This window comes from Nelumbo lutea, chromosome 5 (genome assembly GCF_056320005.1).
Source record: "Nelumbo lutea isolate HS-2025 chromosome 5, American lotus-T2T, whole genome shotgun sequence".
Classification (NCBI taxonomy): domain Eukaryota; kingdom Viridiplantae; phylum Streptophyta; class Magnoliopsida; order Proteales; family Nelumbonaceae; genus Nelumbo; species Nelumbo lutea.
In genome coordinates this window covers 74,412,425-74,435,517 of record NC_142688.1, presented here as the reverse complement: position 1 = coordinate 74,435,517, position 23,093 = coordinate 74,412,425, and the positions used below count along the sequence as shown (strand labels likewise).

At 40.4% G+C, this 23,093-nt stretch overlaps 1 protein-coding gene across 1 annotated transcript in view; it reads left to right on the top strand.

The window, feature by feature from the left end:
• The window catches only part of LOC148852925 (putative serine/threonine-protein kinase At1g54610), a 117,297-nt gene that overhangs the window by 71,781 nt on the left and 22,423 nt on the right, over positions 1 to 23,093 (top strand). Inside the window, exons 6-7 of the mRNA XM_088942389.1 lie at positions 20,788 to 20,902; positions 20,990 to 21,490. Of these exons, the coding sequence (XP_088798515.1) occupies positions 20,788 to 20,902; positions 20,990 to 21,490 (616 nt within the window). The remainder of the gene's footprint in view (positions 1 to 20,787; positions 20,903 to 20,989; positions 21,491 to 23,093) is intronic.

The following is a 23,093-nucleotide window of genomic DNA, read 5'->3' as shown; positions in this document are numbered from 1 at the left end:
TCTTTGGTATAATCAGAAACACTTTGATCACTATTTTGGTGGAGATGATGAAACTTTCGGTAGAGAGTTTGAGAATAATCAAGAAGGAGGAGCTTCTCCTCTAATTTGATTTTCATTTCTGCTCAAGTATTAACTCATCGAATTCCTCTTCATTCACGAGTTAGTTGGTATTGTTGCCACCAAACTAGGGCATGACCTTTGAGTTTTGTAGCAACAAATTTGACCTTCCCCTCTTCTGATAATTCTTTTCACGCAAAGAAAGTTTTTAAGGATGCAATCCAATCACAATAAAATTCAGGATCGAGCTTACTATCAAGGTTAGAAACATCAACACGGATGCTCTTGTCAGTTCCTTCTAAAGCATGTACAAGTCGATCCATGTCCCAAGCTTGTTGTGAAGGTGTTGATCGTGTTGAAGCTCCTTTAGTAGAACTTGATGTGTCAGAAAGATCATATTTATCAGAAGCGTTCGGTTCTTCAAATGTTTGCTCCATAAATACAGTTTGATCGGTAGGATTGCTTGTAGAAGCTTGCCCGGGGAGTCTACGTAACACCTCTTCCACCATATGTTGAATGGAATTGTAAGATTGCTTTAATTCATTGACTTCTTCGCGTAAGTAGGCATTTTCTGTTGGAGCCTTGTGTTGCTTCTTAGGCCGACCTCTTGGCATGGTGTCTCACTTATTTGAAAGGTTCGGATATGCAGTCAGCTCTGTTGACCAAATTTGGGTCTCTTATAACTTTCCATGGAAAAATCTGATTGGCGAACCATTTGTTGCGTTAGAAAGTAGACTCAAAGAACTTTCCAACGATATATAACATGACCCAATTTGATGAATATTTCACTACCGAAATTGGGACGTCAACTGACCTATTTTCTGGAATTGTAACACTGTCTCTAGACGAAGAAAACGAATAGAGCAAAGGAATTACAAGCTCAAACTCATCCTGCTATTATACCAATTGATGAAACTCAAGTTTGATAGAAAATGTAAAAAAAAGAAATTTGCTTAGAGAATTAGAGACAAGAAGGAAATTGGATGGAAATTCTATTAATATGAGACTAATAATATGAAGCAACAAGGTGGGGGGCTCACTCACCCAAAGGGGCTGGGGACTCACTCACACAAAGAGAGGACTCTCTCAACTCTCAAAGAAGGCTCTAGGCTTCTCAAAACAAAGGAAAGATCTCTATGCCTTTGGCTTGAGATTACAAGGCTTTATATAGGGAATAAACTAGCTGTTAGAACATTAAATGAGAAGACTAGTTGTTGGAGTATTAAATGCAAAACTAGCTGTTACATCATTAAATGAAAAACTAGCTATTAAGAGTTGTTGGAGCTTTTAGTGAACTATCTGTTAGAAGTCCAATAACAACTAGACATATGATTCTATGTTTCTTGGAGCATGATTGTGGACTGCATCAAGTAACAAGAAAGACAAAAATGTCTAGTTGATGGTAATGAATTAAGTATTTTTGGTAATCAGTATTAAATGTCTCAATTTTCTTTTCATACTCATATTTATTTGCTATGTTTTTCCTTTTGAATATTAAATGTGCGGTTATACTTCCTTTAAAAGGTCCTTAGCAAAAAGAAGATCCTGATGTTTTGTTCTCAAATCTGATTCAGAAAGATTAGTAGGGTTCAATTTCTCAGTTGTTATGTGGAGCTCCATGCTCTAAAATGTCAATGGTGGATTGATGCATATAGGATCTCGCTTGTGGTGCTTCATTTCTTTGAGAACCATTGGGTATTTGTACAAAGGCATACTAGATGGAAACCAGCATTCAAGCAATATTTTAAATAACTAGATTTTGTGAGAATGCATTTATGGTTTGAAGTTGGGAGAAATCCCTCTCACATTTTGCTGTTGAGTATATGAGTTGATGATTTGAATATGATGCACAATTCAAAGCATGTCAGTGGTCTCTGTTGGTTAGAATTGTAATATAGGTATTATATGAGCTTTCTTGGGGTGCTTCCATATGATTTCTTCCTAACTGTGGTTGATCCAAGACTGTTAGGAGTTCCATTCTCGTAAATGGTCTCTCTGTCTCTCAGCAGTTTGACTAGGAAGATAGATGACATGGCATCAAAGATAGGGCATCCTGGAGTTGTGGTTTTGAGAATTCCATTTGAAGGGCTCAAACTCTCATCTGTTTCCCTTGAGTTGACTCAGAGTATATGGATCCTGTAGGTTTTCAAGACTGCTATTCAATCTTGACCACTAAGAGATTTCAGGTTCGATGAGAAGAGAAAGTGAAGAAGTAGAAGAAAGAGTGGTGAAAGAGCAGTAGAACACAGATTTTGAGGAGAACAGAATGTCAATATTCTGCCGCCGCCACTTTAAGTTAATATATATAGGTTATGCTAGTTACATGAAAGGACATATTTGCCCTTGGTGTTTACATCATAACTGCTAACAAATAACAAACAATATAAAACTGAAACTAGAAATAATAGAATAGCAAAATAACTACAGCTGTGACTAAATACATTCTACCCTACGGACAGAGTGGGACCACAGCTGTGGGGCCCATATCAATGTTCTCTACACTCCCCCTCAAGTTGGGAGTATATGTTCATCATTCCCAACTTGGATAGATCTGCCTCTAGCTTCTTTCTTGATACGGATTTAGTGAGGATGTCTGCTAGTTGCATACTGGATGTGATGTAAGGGAGGCATACTTCTTGAGATGAGACCCTCTCTCGCACAAAATGGCGGTCAACTTCAATGTGTTTGGTTCTGTCATGCTGTACTAGATTATGTGCTATATTAATGGCGGCTTGATTATCATAGTACAACATCAGGGGCTTCTCATACTCAATACCCAACTCCTCAAGTAGAGATCTTAGCCATAGGATTTCAGCCACTCCATTGGCCATGGACCTGTATTCTGCTTCAGCACTTGATCGTGAGACAACACTTTGTTTCTTACTTCTCCAGGAGACAAGGTTTCCTCCCACAAGGGCACAATATCCTAAGGTAGACCTTCTGTCATCAACACTCCCAGCCCAATCTGCATCAGTATAGACCTCCACCTTCATGTGATTGTTGTTCTTGAAAAGTATACCCTTACCTGGGCATCTCTTCAAGTAGGCTAAGATTCTTTCTGTCGCAAGAAGATGTGTGGTTCTAGGAGAATGCATGTACTGGCTGACAACACTAACAACATAAGTAATATCTGGCCGAGTGAGGCAGAGATATAGGAGCTTTCCTACCAGTTGCTGGAACATAACTTTGTCTTCAAGAAACTCCCCACTCTCGGCACTAATCTTGTGATTCTGTTCAATTGGTGTATTTGCAGGCTTGACACCTAACTTTCCAGCTTCTACCAACAGGTCTAGGACATATTTCCTCTGAGATATAAAGATCCCCTGTTTGGATCTAGCAACCTCAATACCCAAGGTCCTTCACCTCAAATTCTTGGTGAAGAAGTTGTTTAAGAGACTCAATCTCATGGCTATCATTCCCTGTGACCACAATATCATCAACATATACGGCTAGTAGTGTCAAAGAGGACTCCACCCTCTTGTTGAATAGGGTATGATCTGACTGGGCCTGTACATATCCAGACTTCACAAGTGCTAATCTGAATCTATCGAACCAAGCCCTAGGTGACTGTTTCAAACCATACAAAGCCTTGTTGAGCCGACAGACCTTCTTACCTATTTCTGCATCATAGAATCCAGGAGGCAAACGCATCTAAACTTCTTCCTGTAGATCTCCATTTAGAAAGGCGTTTTTCACGTCCATTTGGTATAAAGGCCAAGTGTGACTTGCTGCAAGGGACAATGGAACTCGAATAGTAGTCATCTTGGCTACCGGTGCAAATGTCTCCAAGTAATCTATGCCATAAGTCTGTGTAAACCCTCTTGCAACTAACCGAGCTTTGTACCTCTCAATAGATCCATCTGCATTATGCTTCACCATAAATACTTATCTGCATCCAACTGGTTTTTTTCCTTTTGGCAAATCAACTACCTCCCAGGTGTTGTTTTTCAATAGGGCATCCATCTCAACTGGCTTTGCATCTTTCCATTCAGGGACGGATAGGGCTTCTTGCACTGTTCTTGGAATAGGGACATTGAAAATGGAGCTAAGGTAGGACCTGTAGGTAGGAGATAGGCGATCATAGGATAAAAAATGGAAAATATAGTGGGCTGTGGATGTGGTACAATGTCGTTTCCCTTTACGGACTGCAATTGGAAGGTCAAGATCATCTGTAGGGGAAGTCTCTGTGGGCTCTCGGACTGAAGTATCTGGACCTGGAGCTGCAGATGAGATTGGAGCTGGTCTGGATTGCTGATGATCAGGTTCAACCTTCCTGCACCGCCTGTGATAAACCCTCAACTCCTAATCCCTCTGACCACTCTCACCATTGCAGCTTTCCCTCAACTCCTGATCCCTCTGACCACCCTCACCATTGCAGCTCTCATCACCCAATGGAATGGGTAAAGGAACTGCCCCACTCTCACTGCTCTCCCCCTGAAGACAAGAACTCAAACCCCCACTCTCACTACTCTCCCTCTGAGGGGCAACCCGAGGATAATAGGGTGTCCCCTCAAAGAAAGTGACATCCATGGAGACAAACTTTCTCCCGGAGACAGGATCATAACAGCAATAACCCTTTTGAGTTTGTGCATAACCAAGGAAGATGCATTTGGAGGCTTTGGGTTCGAACTTGGAGGGATGGGGTCCGAGAAGTTGAACAAAGCAAGTGCAACCGAATGTCTTAAGGGGAATAGAAAACAAGTCCTCACGTGGGTGTAGAAGCGAAAAAGGAGATCGCATATCAAGGACCCTGGAAGGGACCCGATTAATAAGGTTTACTGCCGTGAGGATAGCATCTCCTTAGAAGCGAATAGGGACATTGGAAGTAAACATGAGGATTCTAGCCACTTCCAAAATGTGCCTATTCTTCCTCTCGGTATGAGGGCAAGAGCTCTAGTGGATAACCCCATGATGAAGAAGATAAGAGGTCAATGATTTAGCAAAGTATTCCTTTGCGTTATCAGATCTGAGAACTTTGATCTTGGCATCAAACTGGGTTAGGATCATTTAGTGAAAATTTTGGGTTAGGGAAGGTACCTCATCTCGTGAACACATGAGATAAACCCAAGAAAAACGGTATGGTCATCAACAAATAACAAAAAATATCTGTACCCACCCATGGAAGGGATATGATAAGGCCCCCAAACTTCAGTATGCACAATACCAAAAGAATTATCACTCCTTTTATTACTCAATAAATAAGGCTTTCTACAATGCTTAGCAAACTCACAACTTTTACATTATAGCTGAGACAACTCTATAAAGATCGAAAAGACAAATAACCTAATCGGTTATGCCAAAGCATAACCGGACTCACACTCTGAGAAACAAAAGACAACTTCTCTACTGACTCTCCCTAATGGAACTGCTCCCCGAGCTGATAGATCCCATTCGTCTCACGGCCAGTCCCAATCGCCTTCTGCGTCTCCAAGTCCTAAAAAACACATCGGTCAGGGAAGAAGGTTACCGAGCAATTCATATGCTTGGTGATACTACTGACTGAAAGAAGGTTAGTATCAAGCTTAGGAACATGCAAAATATATGATAGGGAGATAGTATCTGAAAGCTTGATGTCACCCTTCCCAAAAATAGGAACCAGGGAGCCATCAGCAATAGATACCTTATCCCTACTAGAAGACAAATGGTAAGTAGTAAACAATGAAGGCAAGATAGTCATGTGATCAAATGCACCTGAGTCTATTACCCAACAAGGTTCAGTAGTACCTGTAGCTGAGGCATGATAAGTTGAAGCTCGAGTACCTGAATGGGCAAAGGTAGATGTGACAGGGGCTGATGGAGGCTGCGATGGCTGAGCTGAATTACCAACCTCCTTTTCTAGCTGTATTAGGGCAGCCCGAACTGCAGCTAAGTTCTCCAAAGATGTTCCTTTTGTGCCAGATGAGGATGCTGAATCAGTGTTCATGGCTACATGAGCAGTGCCCTTCTTGTTTCTTAACTTCGCAGGAACCAAGTGGGGATGCAGTTTCTAACATGTCTCTTTTGTATGTTTGGGTTTCTTACAATGTTCACATACTACATCCTTCTTGTCTTCCTTCCTCCTGTCCTTCTCTGAATCACCCCTTGATTTTGGTGTAGCCGCTACAAAGGCTGATGTGGGTTGCATCATAACCTTCATTCTGGTTTCTTCACTATTTACAAATGAGTAAGCCTGAGAGAGAGTCACACTGTCTCTAGTCAAAATCTGCTTCCTCACAATATCATATTCTGAGTTCAGTCCCGCCAGGAACTCAAACACTCTGTTTGTCTCGATGTGCTTTCTATGGGTCTGAGCATCTTTGGGACTCTCCCACTCAAGAGGGACTTCAAGGTAGAGAAGTAGAGCGACACCGGTTTCTCTCCTTGTTTAAGGGTGTTCACTTCACATTTCAATTCATATGTTCTGGCAACATTAAGGGGTTGGGAGTAGGTTTCTTTCATATCATCCCATATCTCCTTAGCTGTTTTTGCCCACAAATAATTCCAGCTAATATGAGGCTGCATAGAATTACACAGCCATGTCATAACCAAGTAGTTTTCTTGCATCCACTTGGTATATGTCGGGTCTCCCTTGGAAGGTTCTTTCATCTCCCAGGAGGTACCCTAATTTACCTCTTCCACCAATAGCCATCATGGCTGATTGGGCCCATTCCAAATAGTTTGATCCATCAAACTTTACGGTCATAATCTGAACACCCATCTCAGAAATACCACCATAACTGATGTTCCCAAGACTGCCTTCTGCCTGAATTTTAGACTCCATTTCTGTCAATTCTCAAAATAGCACTTGAATCACCAATCACAATCAAAACAGTATAGGCTTGATCTGTATTCTCAGTGTATGTGCACAAAACGAAATAATTCTGATCTGAAACCAACTAGCCAACACGACAGTAGCTGTCCATAGATCTCTAACTCCCTTAGAACTCTGAGAACAACTTTAAAAAAAACTGATATGCTAGGGAAAGTTAGGGTTTTAATCAGTCCTGAAAGGAAGCAATTCAGTCGCACAGTCCAAACTGTATAGATGAGCTTGCAGTAGGATTAATAAGAAACCCTAGAATCTGATCGAACCTACCAATAAACTTAAGAGTAGCTCTAGGTAGATCACAGGGTTCAGTCAAACACTAGGGCTTGCCACAGATCACTTTCAAACCCTAGAGTAGAGAGAAACATAGTTCGGCCAGGGTTTGCTGTAAAACCCTAGTGAATCGAAGAGAGAAAGAACTAGAATGGTTCGGCCTTCCCCTCTGAAAGAACTTCTCTTAAAAAGTAAACAACTTACAAGGAAAAATTAGTTCGCTTTCTTCTAGGGTTACCTGCACCCTAGTTTTCTCTGATCCTTCCTGACCACCAACACTCTGAAACCCTAGCAAGTTTCCAATAGCTGCTAGCACCTCTGGCGATCTCCAAGAATCAGTCTGCGAACTCCTCCTTTTCAGCTTTCAGTCCTAGGGAATTCTCATGTGGTTGGCTAGTATTAGACTCACATGAAAAACCCTAACTTGGCTCTGATACCATGTAGGTTTTCAGGACTGCTATTCAGTCTTGACCACTAAGAGATTTCAGGTTCGATGAGAAGAGAAAGTGAAGAAAAAGTAGAAGAAAGAGTGGTGAAAGATCAGTAGAACACAGATTTTGAGGAGAAGAACAGAATGTCAATATTCTGCCGCCACCACTTTAAGTTAATATATATAGGTTATGCTAGTTACATGAAAGGACATATCTGCCCTTGGTGTTTACATCATAACTGCCAACAAATAACAATCAATATAAAACTGAAACTCGAAATAACAGAGAGAAAAATAACCACAGCTGTGACTAAATACATTCTACCCTACGGATAGAGTGGGACCACAGCTGTGGGGCCCACATCAATGTTCTCTACAGATCCCACTACAGGATGACTGGGCTCTGCTAAATTTTATTTACAGGTATCTTGCTCTTCAAAATTCAAATGCAAGGATTGAGGATGGAATGAAGTATTGGGTGTCACGAGGAGGCAGTTTCATTGTTTAATATCAGGGTTCCATTTGAGCAGTAGTGATCCCAGAAGTGGGCCCTTTAAGCCTTAACTGAGATGCCCAATCCCCAGTCTCATGACTAAAATAAAATTTTTGCTGGCCATAATGGTCTACTGGCCACCTCACTTAGAAAAAGTGGTTGTGAGGAAAGGTATTTATTTTACTGTCATATGAAAGAAAAAGCCCAGTTTTAATTCTTTGGTGGAAGGTGAGGGATTTAACAATTTAGGGGAGATAGATGGTACCAAAGGCAGGCAGGGCCACAGGGAATGATAAACCTCTCTTTCATTTTGTTTTCTGAGTAGGTTCTCAACCCTGAAGTTAGAAGCTGGCATTCTTTAAGGGATTTTTTTTTTATCAATAACAGAATTTCATTGGAATTAATTAGTTAGTATTACAATCAAACAGAGGGATGTAAACTGTCTTAACTCCCCCACAAACACAAAACAGAATTAGAAAGAAGCCCAAAACAATGAAGCCCTATACACCCCTTGCTTAGCTAGCCTGTCAGCAAAGGCATTTGTAGTTCTTTTAACCCAGCTGTTCAATATCCTTTGCGAGCCATTTGAATTTTTTCCTCTCATTGTTGTATTTCCACAACTCAGGCTTGTCTTCCTTTAATCAACTTACTACTATCTCTGAATCTCCTTCAGGAATTAGTTTCCTAATATCCTGTTCTCTTGCGCTTTGGATCCCTTCCTGGGCTGCTGATATCTCAACCCTGAGAGAATCACCCTCTCCAATTGGACCAGAGAAAAGGGCTATAGTATTTCCTTCCTCATTTCTGAAAACCCCTCCAATTCTTGATTGTCCTGGATTCCCAATGCTACTGTCATCAAACTTTAACTTTATATTACCCATCAGAAGGGGGGATCCAAGAAGGACTAATGACCCTCTTGACCTGGACTGATTTTGCGACTAATGACACTCAGATCTGGACTAATTTTGCTATTTCTTTCCAATTTCTCAACAACACATCCACAGAAAAGTCTGAAAACAAATCCATGGATTTCAGCAGTGCACTATCCTTAAGTGGATCATCTCCATTAAGTTCTCAGCTTCCCTCTCCTTTTCTGAGAAGATTCTGGAGTTTCTTTCTTCCCACAAAGACCAACATACAGCCGCCTTAACACTCCACATGATCCTACCCCTCTTTGCAGGCCAACTGAAAAAAGAGGGGGAAAATAAACTCTGCACATTTGAAAGGGGGATTCAACTATAGACAAAGGCCAAGCCGAAATAGTTGTTGCATAATGACAAGACACTAATAAGTGGTACCCAATCTCTCCATCAGCTTTGCCAAGAGCACACCTGTGCGGGGAAAGACAAGTCTTGGGTCTTTTTCTTTGAAGAAGATTACGAGTGTTTATTCTTTCCAGAAAGTTTCCTAGCAAAAACTCCCAACCCGAGGTGGAATAGGCTTGCACCAAATTTCTTTAGCAGGGAAAGGCATTGCAAGGGAAGTAGGATGCTGAGAAAGGGACTGAAAGAAAGAAGCACAAGAGAAAGAGCCCGAGGGGGATGGGGTCCATATTCTGCAGTATTCCTTTTGGGGGTTCAGAAACACATTTTCAAGGATTGCCAGGAGGGGCAGTTTTCTTGTAAGTCAATGTCCCTTACAGCCCTTCTCAAATTCAAATTCCATCCAAAACCAGAGGAAGCATTGGAAAGGACTAGAAAGGAAGAAATAGGCTCATTCTTATGGTCAGAGAGAGCATACAATGATGGAAATTGGCTTGACAAAGGAGAATTCCCTACCCAAGTCTGTTCCCAGAATTTAACAAGTTTACCTGAATTCAATTCATACCTGGTCCATTGAGAGAAGACTGGAAGGAGATTATGGATTGCTTTCCAAGGAGAAGTGGTTTTGGCTCTTGCCAGGATTCCCAGATCCTAACTATTATTCTCCAGCCCATGGATGCTAACCACTATCTTTGCCCACAGTTTATCCCTTTCTAATGGATTGCCCACAGTTTATCCCTAGCCTACCTTGTCTCTTGCTTCTAGTCACCACTTCCCAACCTACCCTATGGTCCTTCTTTTCCTCCCTTGGCTCCCACAGGAAGTCCCTCATCAATTTCTCCAGCTTATTAGAAACCTGTTTGGGGATCTTGAAAACTGACATGAAATAAACAGGTAAATTAGTTAGGGTTGATCTAATCAATTTGATCCTTCTCCCATAGAGAGATAATTTTTCTTCCAAGAGGCAAGCCTTTTCTAAAATCTTTCAACCACTAGGTTCCAAAAACTTCCTTTCTTGGGGGTATCTCCTAAGGGCAAGCCCAAGTAGCTTATTGGCCAATCTAGGATTACACATCCCAGCATATCTGCACACTCCCTAACCTCCCTTTTCTCCATGTTTACGCCCACAATACAACTTTTCTCAAAGTTCACCTTAAGATTAGACATTTGCTCAAAAAGTTGTATAACCATTTCAAACTTCGAATTTGGCGTATATTCCCTCCTTCACTAAAGAGGATTGTGTCATCTGCAAATTGCAATTGCGTGAGTGGAACCTCCTCCCTTCCTACCCCATTGAAATCACTATTCCTTTATCTCTTCAGTTTCAAAATTCCTTTCTAGCCACTCCCTGCACTCTGACCCCAAATCTGGCCATTTCAAACCCTTTAACCACACCCTTTCATTTAGAGGCCTTTTAAAAATAGATTTGAAGTGGTGTACAAAGGCCCTTGCTATCTTTGTTATGTGAGATGGTTGATCCCTCAACTTCTAATTTGGATATAAAATTCTTTCTCCTTTTTCCATTAGCCACAGTGTGGAAGAATTTAGTATTACCATCCCCCTCCTTTAACCATTTGCATCGAGACTTTTGTTTCTAGCTAATTTCTTCCTTTAGCAAGTGATCCTCTAGTTGTTTCCTCAATAGCCATCTTTGCTCCTTGTCCCCCTCCCCAAAAAATCCCATATCTTCTTTACGATCCAATTACTCAATCTTCTCAATTAGAGCTTGTTTTCTCTCTTCCAACCTGCCAAACTCCAACAGATTCCATTCTTTTATCCTAAGCTTTAGATATTAGAACTTTTTTGTGAAATTTCATTCCTTCATATTCCATTGATGGGTTGCAATGCTCCTTCCATTCTTTGACCTTCTTGACAAAAGCTGGATGGGATAGCCACTTGTTCTCGAATCTTAAGGGGGCAAGCCCATCAGTCCTTAGATTTTCCTTGCAGATCATAATGGGCCAATGGTCAAAGGTAATTCTGGGGAGTGTTCTAGAGTTGATGTTCCCCCATAGTTCTTCCCAATCAGTTGAGAACTGGAATCCATCCAACTTAGAGCAGATTGGGTTCGATTAGAGATTGGACCAAGTAAAATTGTTGTGCCAAAGAGGAATCTCTTTAAGCTCAAAGGTTTCCCTAAATTGGTTGAAATTCCTCATACTTGTGGTAACCCTTTGCCTAGGGCTATTAGTCTCATCTGAAAACCTTATAGTTTTAAAATCTCCTCCAACACACCAAGGTCCATTCCATAATCTTCTAATGTCTTTAGCTCTTCCCACATTTTCTTTCTCTCCCTATAATCATTAGGACCATAAACATTGGTTAACACCCATTCAAAACTCCCTTCCATCTGCCTAAATTTCAATGAGACTGAAACCCATCAACTCCTCAATCCCCTCTAGAACATCTTCTTTCCACAATGTCACTATTCTTCCAGAAGCTCCCCAAGAAGGAATAGCTTCCCACTTTATCCCTCTAGATCTCTAAACACTTCTTGCCCATCTTCTGTCAAATCCCATCCATTTGGACTCCTGAATTAGAACCACATCTGGATTAACCTTTCTTATCACTTCTTTAATTACTGCTCTTCTTCTTGCATTGCCTATACCCCTAACGTTCCAGCTCAACAATTTCATTTTAATCTCTCTCTCTGTCTCCTTCCTAGTACTTTGTATCCACCTAGCCCCTTTTCTCCTTTCCCCTTTCATAAGGAAACTCCTATCTCCCTCTACATCTCTCTTCAATCTCTCAACTTCATTTAGCTTCCTTTTCTTTGTCTTATTTTTCTCCTTCCTTTTTTGTAGGAAGGTTTTTAGATCATTCAGATTCTTTAACTTGCATCCCAGCTTCCCCACAAATTCTGCTACCGAGTCATCTGCTTTGGGGTTATCTTGCTCTCCCCCTACTCTCTCCCCTTCTTTTTTTCCTTCTATCTCCTCCTCATTCCCCTTTAGCACCTTTAGTGCACCCTCTCCTTGTAGTTGTATTATTTCAACCTCTCCCATTATCTTTTCAATGATTTCCCAAACTCTTTTATTTCTTTCCCTTTCCCCGTCTACTTCCTTCCTCCCTACCTCCCCTGTAAGTTCCGAGCACAAGCATTTATAGTGGTTGCAATGTCATGGGCCTTTGACTCCTAGATGGGTAGGGAATCTGGGACAAAAGACATTGAACACTCATCAGTAACAAAACCGGAAATGACAAGGTTACTTGGGCAAGAGAAGAGGAAGGAGAGAACACTTGATTTGACTTTCTCTGTTTTGAGGTGTGAATGAAATCTGGCTCCTTGGGTTGGTGGGAAATCAATTTTGTCACATTTGCAACATTAGGATTTCTTTCCAAACCTGACTGTTTAACCCTTTCTGGTGTGTTCCCAGTTTGCTTTTGAGGAGACTGATTTACCTCCTTGTCAATGTAAGGCATTGAGTGGGTACTTGGTTGGACTTTGTCTGTTCTTGGGCGCTAGCTTTCCTCTCTTACACTAGAGAAACACATCTCTTGTGGTCTTATTTTCTCTATTTTCCCGTGTCGGCCTGACTAAATGTTTTTCCTTCTCATCATTTTGAAATAGAACCTCCAGGTCTAAGGTAGCTTCATTTTCCCCCATAATGGAGCTTGCATCATCATCACTTTCGATGCTAGAAGCTTCATATGAGCTTTCCCCATTGCTCTCTTCCTCCACTGTATTGTCAACCCATCCTTCATCTTCTTCCTCTCTATCCTCCAATCAACCCTGAAGAAAACTGAAGAGAGGAGAGCTTGAGAATTCAGCAATGAGGGTCTGAGAATGAGAGTTTCGAACCTACCTTCTCTCAGCACCCTAACATTCTTTTATTAAGATATATTTGAATAATTACAAGGAAGCCCTTAGGTGGGCAAGAATTTACAAAGAACTTAATATAGACAGGATGGGCCCATAATAAGGCCCATTACAGAAAAGAAACATAAATAACAAGAAAGAATAAATAACCTATGGGCCATTTGGCCATCTTCTCTACACTCCCCCTCAAGCTAAGCATAGATGTCAATCATGCCAAGCTTGTTGGTATCATGCTGAAGTTTTGCCTTGGGAATGCCTTTGGTGAGAAAATCTGCCAATTGTCCTTCAGATGTGATGAAAGGAAGACACACTTCACCCGAAGAGATCCTTTCCCTAATGAAGTGTCGATCAACTTCAATATGCTTGGTTCTATCGTGTTGCACTAGGTTGTGAGCAATGTTGATGGCACCCTGATTATCACAGTACAACATCATTGGCTTGTCATATTCAACTCCAAGTTCTTCCATCAATGATTTTAGCCATAATAATTCAGAAACTCCTTGTGCCATGGCCCTGTATTTTGCTTCAGCAGAGGACCGAGCAACAACCGATTGTTTCTTGCTTATCCAAGAAACAACATGACCAGCCACCAAGTTGCAATACCCAGAAGTAGATCTTCTGTCGTCAATGTTTCCGGCCCAGTCAGCACCGGTGTAGGCTTCAAGTTTCATATGACCATGCTTGGAAAACAGAATACCTTTTCCTGGAGAGCCCTTCAAATAACATAGGATTCTCTCTGCTGCTACCATATGAGTGTCTCGGGGAGCATGCATGAATTGGCTAATGCAACTGACTGCATATGCAATATCTGGCCGAGTCATGGATAGATACAAAAGTTTCCCAAGAAGTCTCTAAAAGATTCCTTTGTCTTCTAACAATGTCCCTTCTGAGGCTGAGAGTTTATGACTCGTATCAATAGGAGTAGCAACTGGTCTAGCACCCATCTTTCCAGTCTTGGAGAGCAAGTCAAGAACATACTTCCTTTGGGAGATAAGAATCCCATCCTTGGATCGAGCCACTTCTATACCAAGAAAGTATCTCAATTCCCCCAAATCTTTAATCTCAAACTCTGTATGGAGAAAAGATTTTAGATCATGAATTCCTGAAACATCATTACCAGTCACTACAATATCATCTACATACACAATGAGGTATACTGCCAGAGGTCCACTCCTCTTCACAAAAAGATTATGATCGGACTGTGTCTGCACATAACCAAAGTTAACAAGTGCTGATCTAAATCTCTCAAACCATGCTCTAGGGGACTGTTTTAGTCCATAAAGAGATTTCTTCAGCCTGCATACCTTCCCTTTCATATCAGTTCCATACATCCCTAGAGGAAGAGACATGCAAACCTCCACATGTAATTCACCATTCAGAAATGCATTCTTCACATCCAATTGGTAAAGGGGTCAGTCAAAGTGAGCAGCTAAAGATAGAAGAACCCTCACAGATGTCATCTTGGAAAGAATATTCTGTTTTGTGATATCATATTTTGGATTTAGTCCAGTTAAGAACTCAAATACCCTGTTCCTTCAAAGGTCTCTAAATAATCAATCCCATATGTCTGTGTATAGCCTTTTGCAACCAGCCTGGCCTTGTACCTTTCAATAGTGCCATCAGCTTGGTATTTGATAGTAAAGACCCACTTGCAACCAACTGGATCATTCCCTTCAGGCAAATCCACCACTTCCCATGTGTCATTCTTGTATGGGGCTTTGATTTCAGATCTCATAGCATCCCTCCACTCTGGAATTTTAAGAGCTTCTGACACAGACCTGGGAATAGGATGAGAAGCAACAGAAGAGAGATAGGCAATGTATGGAGGTGAAAGCAAACTGTAAGAAAGGTGCTTGGAAATGCAGTGTGCAGTGCACTTCCATTTTCCTTTCCTAACAACAATGAAAATATCAAGGTCAAGGAAGGATGAATCCAAAGATGCTGAAACAGTACCTGTTGTCTCTTCTGTGATTGGAAGTGTATGAGGCCCATGTGTTGTAGGAGAAACAACCTGCACATTTCTGGATCTTTGCCTTTGATACACCTTGGGATTGAGGATAGGATGAGGAGGTAGAGTACTGGGACAAGGAGAAAGGAACGACTGATCCACCCTTGATGCATTTGAAGGAAAAGCAGACACATCAAGAGACTCAACAGGGACAGGAAGAGGAAGAGCAAACACCTGTGACAAATCCTCCCCCTGTGGACAATGTCCTTCTGGAGAGGAACCATAAAAGGGGGAAAGCTCATCAAAGGTGACATCCATTGAGACATACCGATTGCCAGACTTTGGATCAAAACAACAATAACCCTTCTGTGTGGGGGAATAACCAAGGAAGATACACTTTTGAGCTTTGGGTTCAAATTTATGCCTTTGGACACTTGGAACATGTACATAACAGGTGCAGCCAAAGACACGAATAGGAATAGGAAAAAAGTCCTTGTCTGGATGAAGAAGATTGAAGGAAAACTTATACCCCAAAACCCTGGATGGCATACGGTTTATAAGATAGGTAGCAGTAAGAACAACATCACCGCAAAACCTGGTAGGAACATGTGAGGCAAATAAGATTCTTCTTGCAACTTCAACAATATGCCTATTTTTCCTCTCAGCAACCCCATTTTGTTCTGGGGTCCTAGCACATGAGCTTTGATGAATAACCCCCATGTCAGAGAGATAGCATGATAGGTTTTTCTCAAAGTATTCTTTTGCATTGTCAGATCTGAAGATTTTAATCCTGGTATCAAATTGGGTTAAAACAAATTCATGGAATTATCTTACAAGTCTTGGAACTTCATCACGGGATTTCATCAGGAATATCCAAGTGAACCGAGAAAAATCATCAATAAACAGGATAAAATATTTATATCCACCCATGGAAGGTAAGTGGTAAGGCCCCCACACATCAGAGTGCACAATATTAAAAGGAAAAGAAGATCTTTTATTACTCAAAGGATAATTGTTTCTACAATGCTTTGACAATTCACAAGACTCACAATGAAGATTAGACAAACTAATTCCCTTAAACAGTTCAGGGAAAAGATGACTTAAGGCAGAAAAAGACAGATGACCAAAACGACGATGACACAACATAATCCGACTAACAGACTTTGAAGAAACAGATCCAAGAGCAGCATTCCCAAGATGATCAGTGCATTGTTCCGGGGTATCAAGCAAGTATATTCCATTCGCCTCATGGCCACTCCCAATCACCTTTTGAGACTCCAGATCCTGAAAAACATAGTAAGAAGGAAAGAAGGTTACACAACAGTTAAGTGACTTGGTTAAACTGCTTATAGACAACAAATTTGTATTTAGTTTAGGTACATGAAGGGCAGAAGGTAGGAACTAGGAATCCGTAGCCTTGATGGTTCCCTTACCAGAGATAGGGGCAAGTGAACCATCAGCTAAAGTGATTTTATCACGTCCAGGGAGCAAGTCATATGAAACAAATAGGGTAGAAAGATTGGTCATATGGTCAGAAGCACCTGAGTCAATATCCCAAGGGATTTTGAGATTACCTGAAGTGGTAGCATGATTGGCAGAAGCCCTTATACCTGAATGAGCAAATGCTGAAGCAGCGGAAGAATTGCCTGAAGGGTTGGAAGGAGAGGTCACATCACTCAGCTGACTGATCATCTTCCCAAACTTTTCATATTCTTCTCTCATGGCTGCCAACTGTGAAGAAGCAGACATTTCTTCACTATCTAGCCAGGCAGCTACATTTGCACTTCCTGATCTTTTACTATCATACTTTTTTTGAAACCGACTGGGAACAAGATTAGATGTAGTTTCCAGCACTTATCTTTGGTGTGCTTTGACTTCTTGCAGTACTCACATATAACTTCTTTCTTTCCTATGCCACCAGAAGTTCCAGCATTCCGTTTGGGTTTAATCCCCATATTGGCAAAGTGATCATTCATATCAGCCCCTTGAACCTGAACAACCCTTCTGCTCTCTTCACTACTCACCAATGCATAGGCTTGTGACAAAGAGACACACTCCTTGGAAAGAATATTCTGTTTTGGGATGTCATATTCTGGGTTTAGTTCAGTTAAGAACTCAAATACCCTGTTCCTTTCAACCAATTTTCTGTAGGTCTCTACATCATTGGTGGTGTCCCAAGGTACAGATTCTATTAGGTCAATCTCTTGCCATAAGGCTTCAGGGTTGAGAAATATATAGCAAGAGGTTTCTCCCCTTGTCTTAAATTCTTTACATCACTTCTCAATTTATATGCCCCGGCCACATTGAGTTTTTGTGAATAGGTTTCCGCAACACTGTCCCAAATTTCTTTTGCTGAATTCATCCATAGGTAGTGTTGGCTGATTTGCGGCTGCATTGAGTTCACAAGCCACTCAATGACAGTGTAATTTTCTTGCATCTACTTCTCGTAGGATGGACCATCTTCTGGGGGAGCCTTCTTACTCCCGGAAATGAATCCCCACTTTCCTCTACTACAAACATGAATCTTTACTGATTGTGACCATGCCAGATAATTAGTTCCATCTAGTTTAACTGTGGTCACAGTCAATAAGGAATCATTTGGAGTTCCCTGAACCAGTCCATATTCAACACCACTTTTGTTTTCAAACTCTGAGGAGGACATCATGTAAACACTCTAAACAGAGTTCAACTGACCACAAGAAGACAATATACTGAGTTCAGCCTTCAAGAAGTAATCAGAAACTCCTAGGCACTGTGCACTCAGCCGAAATACCTTTTCAAGGCTGTGCACTCAGCCAAGAAGAGTAAATACCAGAAACATGCCTTTTCACAAACACAGTGTGGGCAATAGAGACAGCCCCACTGTCAAGGAAGAGAAAAGACCCCAAAAAACAGTTTGTACAACCCCTTAAAACAGCCAAAATATGAGTAACAATACACAACCTTGTTACAAGGATGTTTCGGCAGGTTTTAGCAGTCCAAGAAGAAGAGAAAAAAACAGCCCAGAAATTTCTGGGTTAAACCAGATTTAATGCAGCCGAAGGTAGTACAGAACAACTAGGGTTTTCGGACACTTCAATAGTCCAAACACAGTCGAAGATAATACAGAACAACCAGAAACTGCGCACAACTTACAGTTCGAGCTTCAACAGTCCAAACACAGTCGAGCTTCGAAAACAGAACAACCAGTCCGAACACAGTCGAACTTCAGAGCAGAAAACTGAGCACAACTTATAGTTCGAGCTTTAACAGTCCAAACACAGTCGAGCTTCAAAAAACAGAACCGAGCTGTTCCCCTTCTTCTTCCCCCTTTTTTTTTTCTCTCTGATTCTTCCTGGCCACCGAACCCCTTCCCCAAGAGTTTCTAGTCTTGGGCTCGTCCACTGACCTCCAAGAATCAGGCAGTATGTGACTAAGCTTCCAGCCCTATGATATTCAGGTTCAGATATGCTCTGATACCATGAAGAAAACTGAAGAGAGGAGAGCTTGAGAGTTCAGCAATGAGGGTCTGAGAATGAGAGTTTCGAACCTGCCTTCTCTCAGCACCCTAACATTCTTTTATTAAGATATATTTGAATAATTACAAGGAGGCCCTTAGGTGGGCAAGAATTTACAAAGAACTTAATATAGACAGGATGGGCCCAGAATAAGGCCCATTACAGAAAAGAAACATAAATAACAAGAAAGAATAAATAACCTTTGGGCCATTCGGCCCATCTTCTCTACAGACCCCTCACATACCATGGGTTTGGACGGTCTAGAGATGGTTGATTCTCATCTTTCTCCCTGAAATCTCTTCGAGTGACCCATTGTAGCCATGATTCCAAATGTCGCAAAATGTCGCTAATGTCGCCCGACATATGTTGATGTCGAGGTTCATCGACATGAAAATGGTTGGTAATATAAAAATTACATTATTTCGATTGACATTTCCTATATTTTAGAAATGTCGACCAAATCGGTTCCAATAACCAAAAAAAGACAGTTTTTCTCATTAACTAGTTAGTATTTTTTAAAATATTTATTAAAATCAGAAAATGTTTATTAAATTTTATAATAAATCATGTTCTACATTTAATATAAAAAATCAGAATAAATTTATTAAATTTTATACTAAATCATAATTTACTATAAATTTAGTATTATAAATCATAATAAATTCATTAAGTTTTATAAGAAATTAGGATTTATCATAATCTTAAACTACAAAAAGGAGAATCAGTTTATTAAATTTATAATAAAACATAATTTATTATAACTTTAATATTTAAAAAATCAGAATAAATGTATTTCTATTTACTAGTGTGAAGTAAATATATTAGAATTTATAATAAATCAGAATTAAAAATAAGAAAAGAAAATATCAGATAACCTTGTAAAAACATCAAAATGCATAATAAATCAGTAAATCGTCATTTACTGATTTGTTATTGATCTTAGTTTCTTAGCTTTATATAATGGTTGGGAATAAGATAATAGTCTAGAAATATGTATTAATGCTTCTTTTATCATTTTACAAAATATCATTTTATAATTCCACATATATCTCTAATTTTTACAATATTTCCCCTTGGCATTTCCGACATATTTCCTATATTTTGGTAAAGCGACATTTCCATCGACATCGACATTTTAAACCTTAATTGTAGCGAGCTTCCTTGGCTTTCTCTTACTGAAGTTTGTCGTTGCAACCCTGAACCATCGAGATGGCTAGTTTTAGAAGATGATAGATGGGAATTTCCATCTGCAATCATTCCTTTGGGGACCCACCCCACGTGATCATTTAAGTTATCACGTGGGACAGTCTTTCAAATCCGGCCCACCCAAACCTTGATCCCCACGTGACCATTTAAGTTTTCCATGCCTGAAAGTGAAAGAGTACTAGTTGATATATTAGTGCAATATTTGCAGGATGATAAAGTCCCAAATGAAATGCTGTTGTAGCCAATAAACAAAGAGTCCCATAAGCCTTGCTCACAAGTGGAAGTGATTTATAAAATCAATTATAGGAAGCTCTAAGTTCTAACACTTGTTACATAAATGAGGCCAATAGATAGAAACAGAAAAAAGAATAATATGAATCTGGAATTGAGGAAAGAAAAGACAGATAGAGAAGGTTTACACTGCAGGAGAAGACATTGAAGACACAGCATTCTTTAGGGGATGACCCTGCTAGAATTTGTGTTTTTTTTTCTTCTTGAGTGACAAGGCATCCAGTTTATGATTCCTTTTTCTAGATTCAAGTTAAGGGTGCTCCCTGCCATGTGACAACTGATCTCTGTCTGCTCCCTGCCATGTGAAAGCATCAGTCACACTATTGGATGATCCCAATGTCTAGTTATAGTTTTTCCCAACTCCCTATCTCTCTCTCTCTCTCTCCCATTTCTCTAACTACATGTATGTAATTCTAGGATCCAAGCAGTTATGTGAAATCGGGGTTCTCCTTCTACTATCAGATTTCTGAACTTTAGGAGTTCTGCAAGCTTCATGCCTTGTTGGATTTTCCATCAGCACTGCCCTTGTAGAATCCCCAGAGCTATGGGACTACATGGTGCTATAAGTCCTAAACTTTTAGAATTTTTGTTACATCTCCTTGTTTGAATATAGTGTGTGGATAACTTAGCCATATGATACCATTTGTCCAACATTTTCTGCCTTTTTAGGCTTAACTGTTGATGCATTTTTCCTGTTTAAACCAGGAAAAGAGCAGCAGCATCAAAATTGCATGAATCTGAATTGGGAAGAAGGGTTTCAAGACAGTCCAAGGCGGTGCCAGCACCAGATGCAAATGCAGAGCTGCAGGTTGCGGTACAGGTATTTCTGTCACTCTTAAGATCCATCCTATTGTAGCTAGTTGTTTCATATTTTTTACCATTCTCCTCACTTTTATGTTTTACATAGAAGCGGAAAGGACAAACAAACTCTAAAAGCACTAATGAGAAATACCATCCCCAAGAGGATGGTGGGTCTGGCTTACCAATGGAGCTTCCTGGAGGAATTTCGCAGAGACGTTTTTCCCATTCCAGCTCAATGATTCACCACAATGCATTTGGTTCATCATTGAACAAGAAGGTGAGGGAGGATGAGGCTCTAGGAATCCAAACATTTGGTTTGTCACATAAAGGCCCAGAACTGAGGACTCAAAGATCTCACATGCCTCAAAGTGTTTCTGAATTTGCCAACTATTCTGGTTCAGTAGTGGAAAGAAGCACTTCAGAGTTTGACAAATATAGGGAAAGGAGTTCAAATCTGCACTGGCCAGAGCAGGGACTGAATGGAAGGAATCATCATTTGGATGATACTGATGCCTCTGCAAAGCAAGAACGGGTCCATCATCTGCTGGATAGGCCAACCTCTTCTCACAGGAAGGCTGAAAGGGTGACTGGCAAGGAATCTACAACGGTAATTTTACTACCTAAGTTTATCAGTCAACTGTTAATTTAAACTTAAACCATATAACTTAGATGCAGTTAATGACACTGGAGTCCATTTCTTTTGTTCTGTCCAATCTGCACTCAAATAGTTTATTTTGGGACTGCTATGTGAGTTACATGCAGAAATGATCCAAAGGAAAATCATTTGGTTACTCTCTCTTCTTAAATTAAGTTGCAATTTTTACGAGTTCCATTTATTATAATTATGTAATTCCCTTTCTGATATTCTCAACATTCATTTGCTAGCATATATAATAACTATGTACATGCCAACACCCAATAAACCATTTCATTTAGGCATGGAAATACATAAATTCATTGGGGTTGTTATATAAGGGGCATGTGGAGTTTGTGTTTATTAAACCATTTCATTTAGGCATGGAAATACATAAATTCATTGGGGTTGATATATAAGGGGCATGTGGAGCTTTTGTTTATTGAATCATTTCATTTAGGCATGGAAATACATGAATTCATTGGGGTTGGGGTGCAAATCAGGCTGGGATAGGTTAGGCCAAGGCCAACCCTATCCCAACCTGGGTTGTTGAACCCCCAAGCATAAGCATAGCCCAACATGACTTTTCGGGTTGGGTTAGCAAAACCACTGATTTTTTTGATAAATAGCAGAATCACTGATTTTAACATTATTTTATGTACAAGGACAAAGTTATGGTGCCTTAAGCGACTAGAAAATCTTTGCTTTCAAGCTTAAAATTGCTGATATACATACATATTTATTTGTGCTAATACATACTGTTGAGCAAGAGAAGAGAAGAGAAAAGATAGGAGAGAAAGAGAGGAGAGGCGAGAGGACTGAGAGCCCAAAAGTACACTGCAGGCGTGTGCAGTATGTTATTATTTATACTAGGCTGGTCGTACAACATAAAGTATGAAGAAATCACAAAAGTACCCTTGTGGTACTAAACATGTGTACAACAACATCTGTCAACACTCCCCCTCAAGTTGGAGCATAGATATCAATCATGGCCAACTTGTCATAGAGATTATGATGTCTGGAATGGTGTAGCCCTTTTGTAAAGATGTCTGCAAGCTGGTTCTCAAAGCTGACATAGGGAGTGCATACTTCGCCTATGATGACCTTCTCTCTGATAAAATGCTTGTCAACTTTGATGTGTTTTGTTCTATCATGTAGCATTGGGTTAGCAGCAATGTTCATAGCTGCTTTGTTATCACAGAATAGAGTCATAGGTTTGTCCACTGGGAAACCCAACTCACACAATAGATTCTTTATCCACATACCTTCAGCTACTCTGTGAGCCATTGCACGATATTTAGCTTCAGCACTGGATCTAGCCACCACATTTTGCTTTTTACTCCTCCATGTAACAAGGTTCCCTCCTATAAAGGTGCAGTAGCCACTAGTAGACTTTCTGTCACTTTGAGATCCAGCCCAATCTGCATCTGTATATACTTCAACTTTCAAATGCCCGTGCCTTTGAAATAACAAGCTAGCACCAGGAAACTTTTTTAGATATCGGACGATTCTTTCTGCTGCTTCAAGGTGAGTGGACCTAGGTGCATGCATGAATTGACTGAGGACACCAACAGCA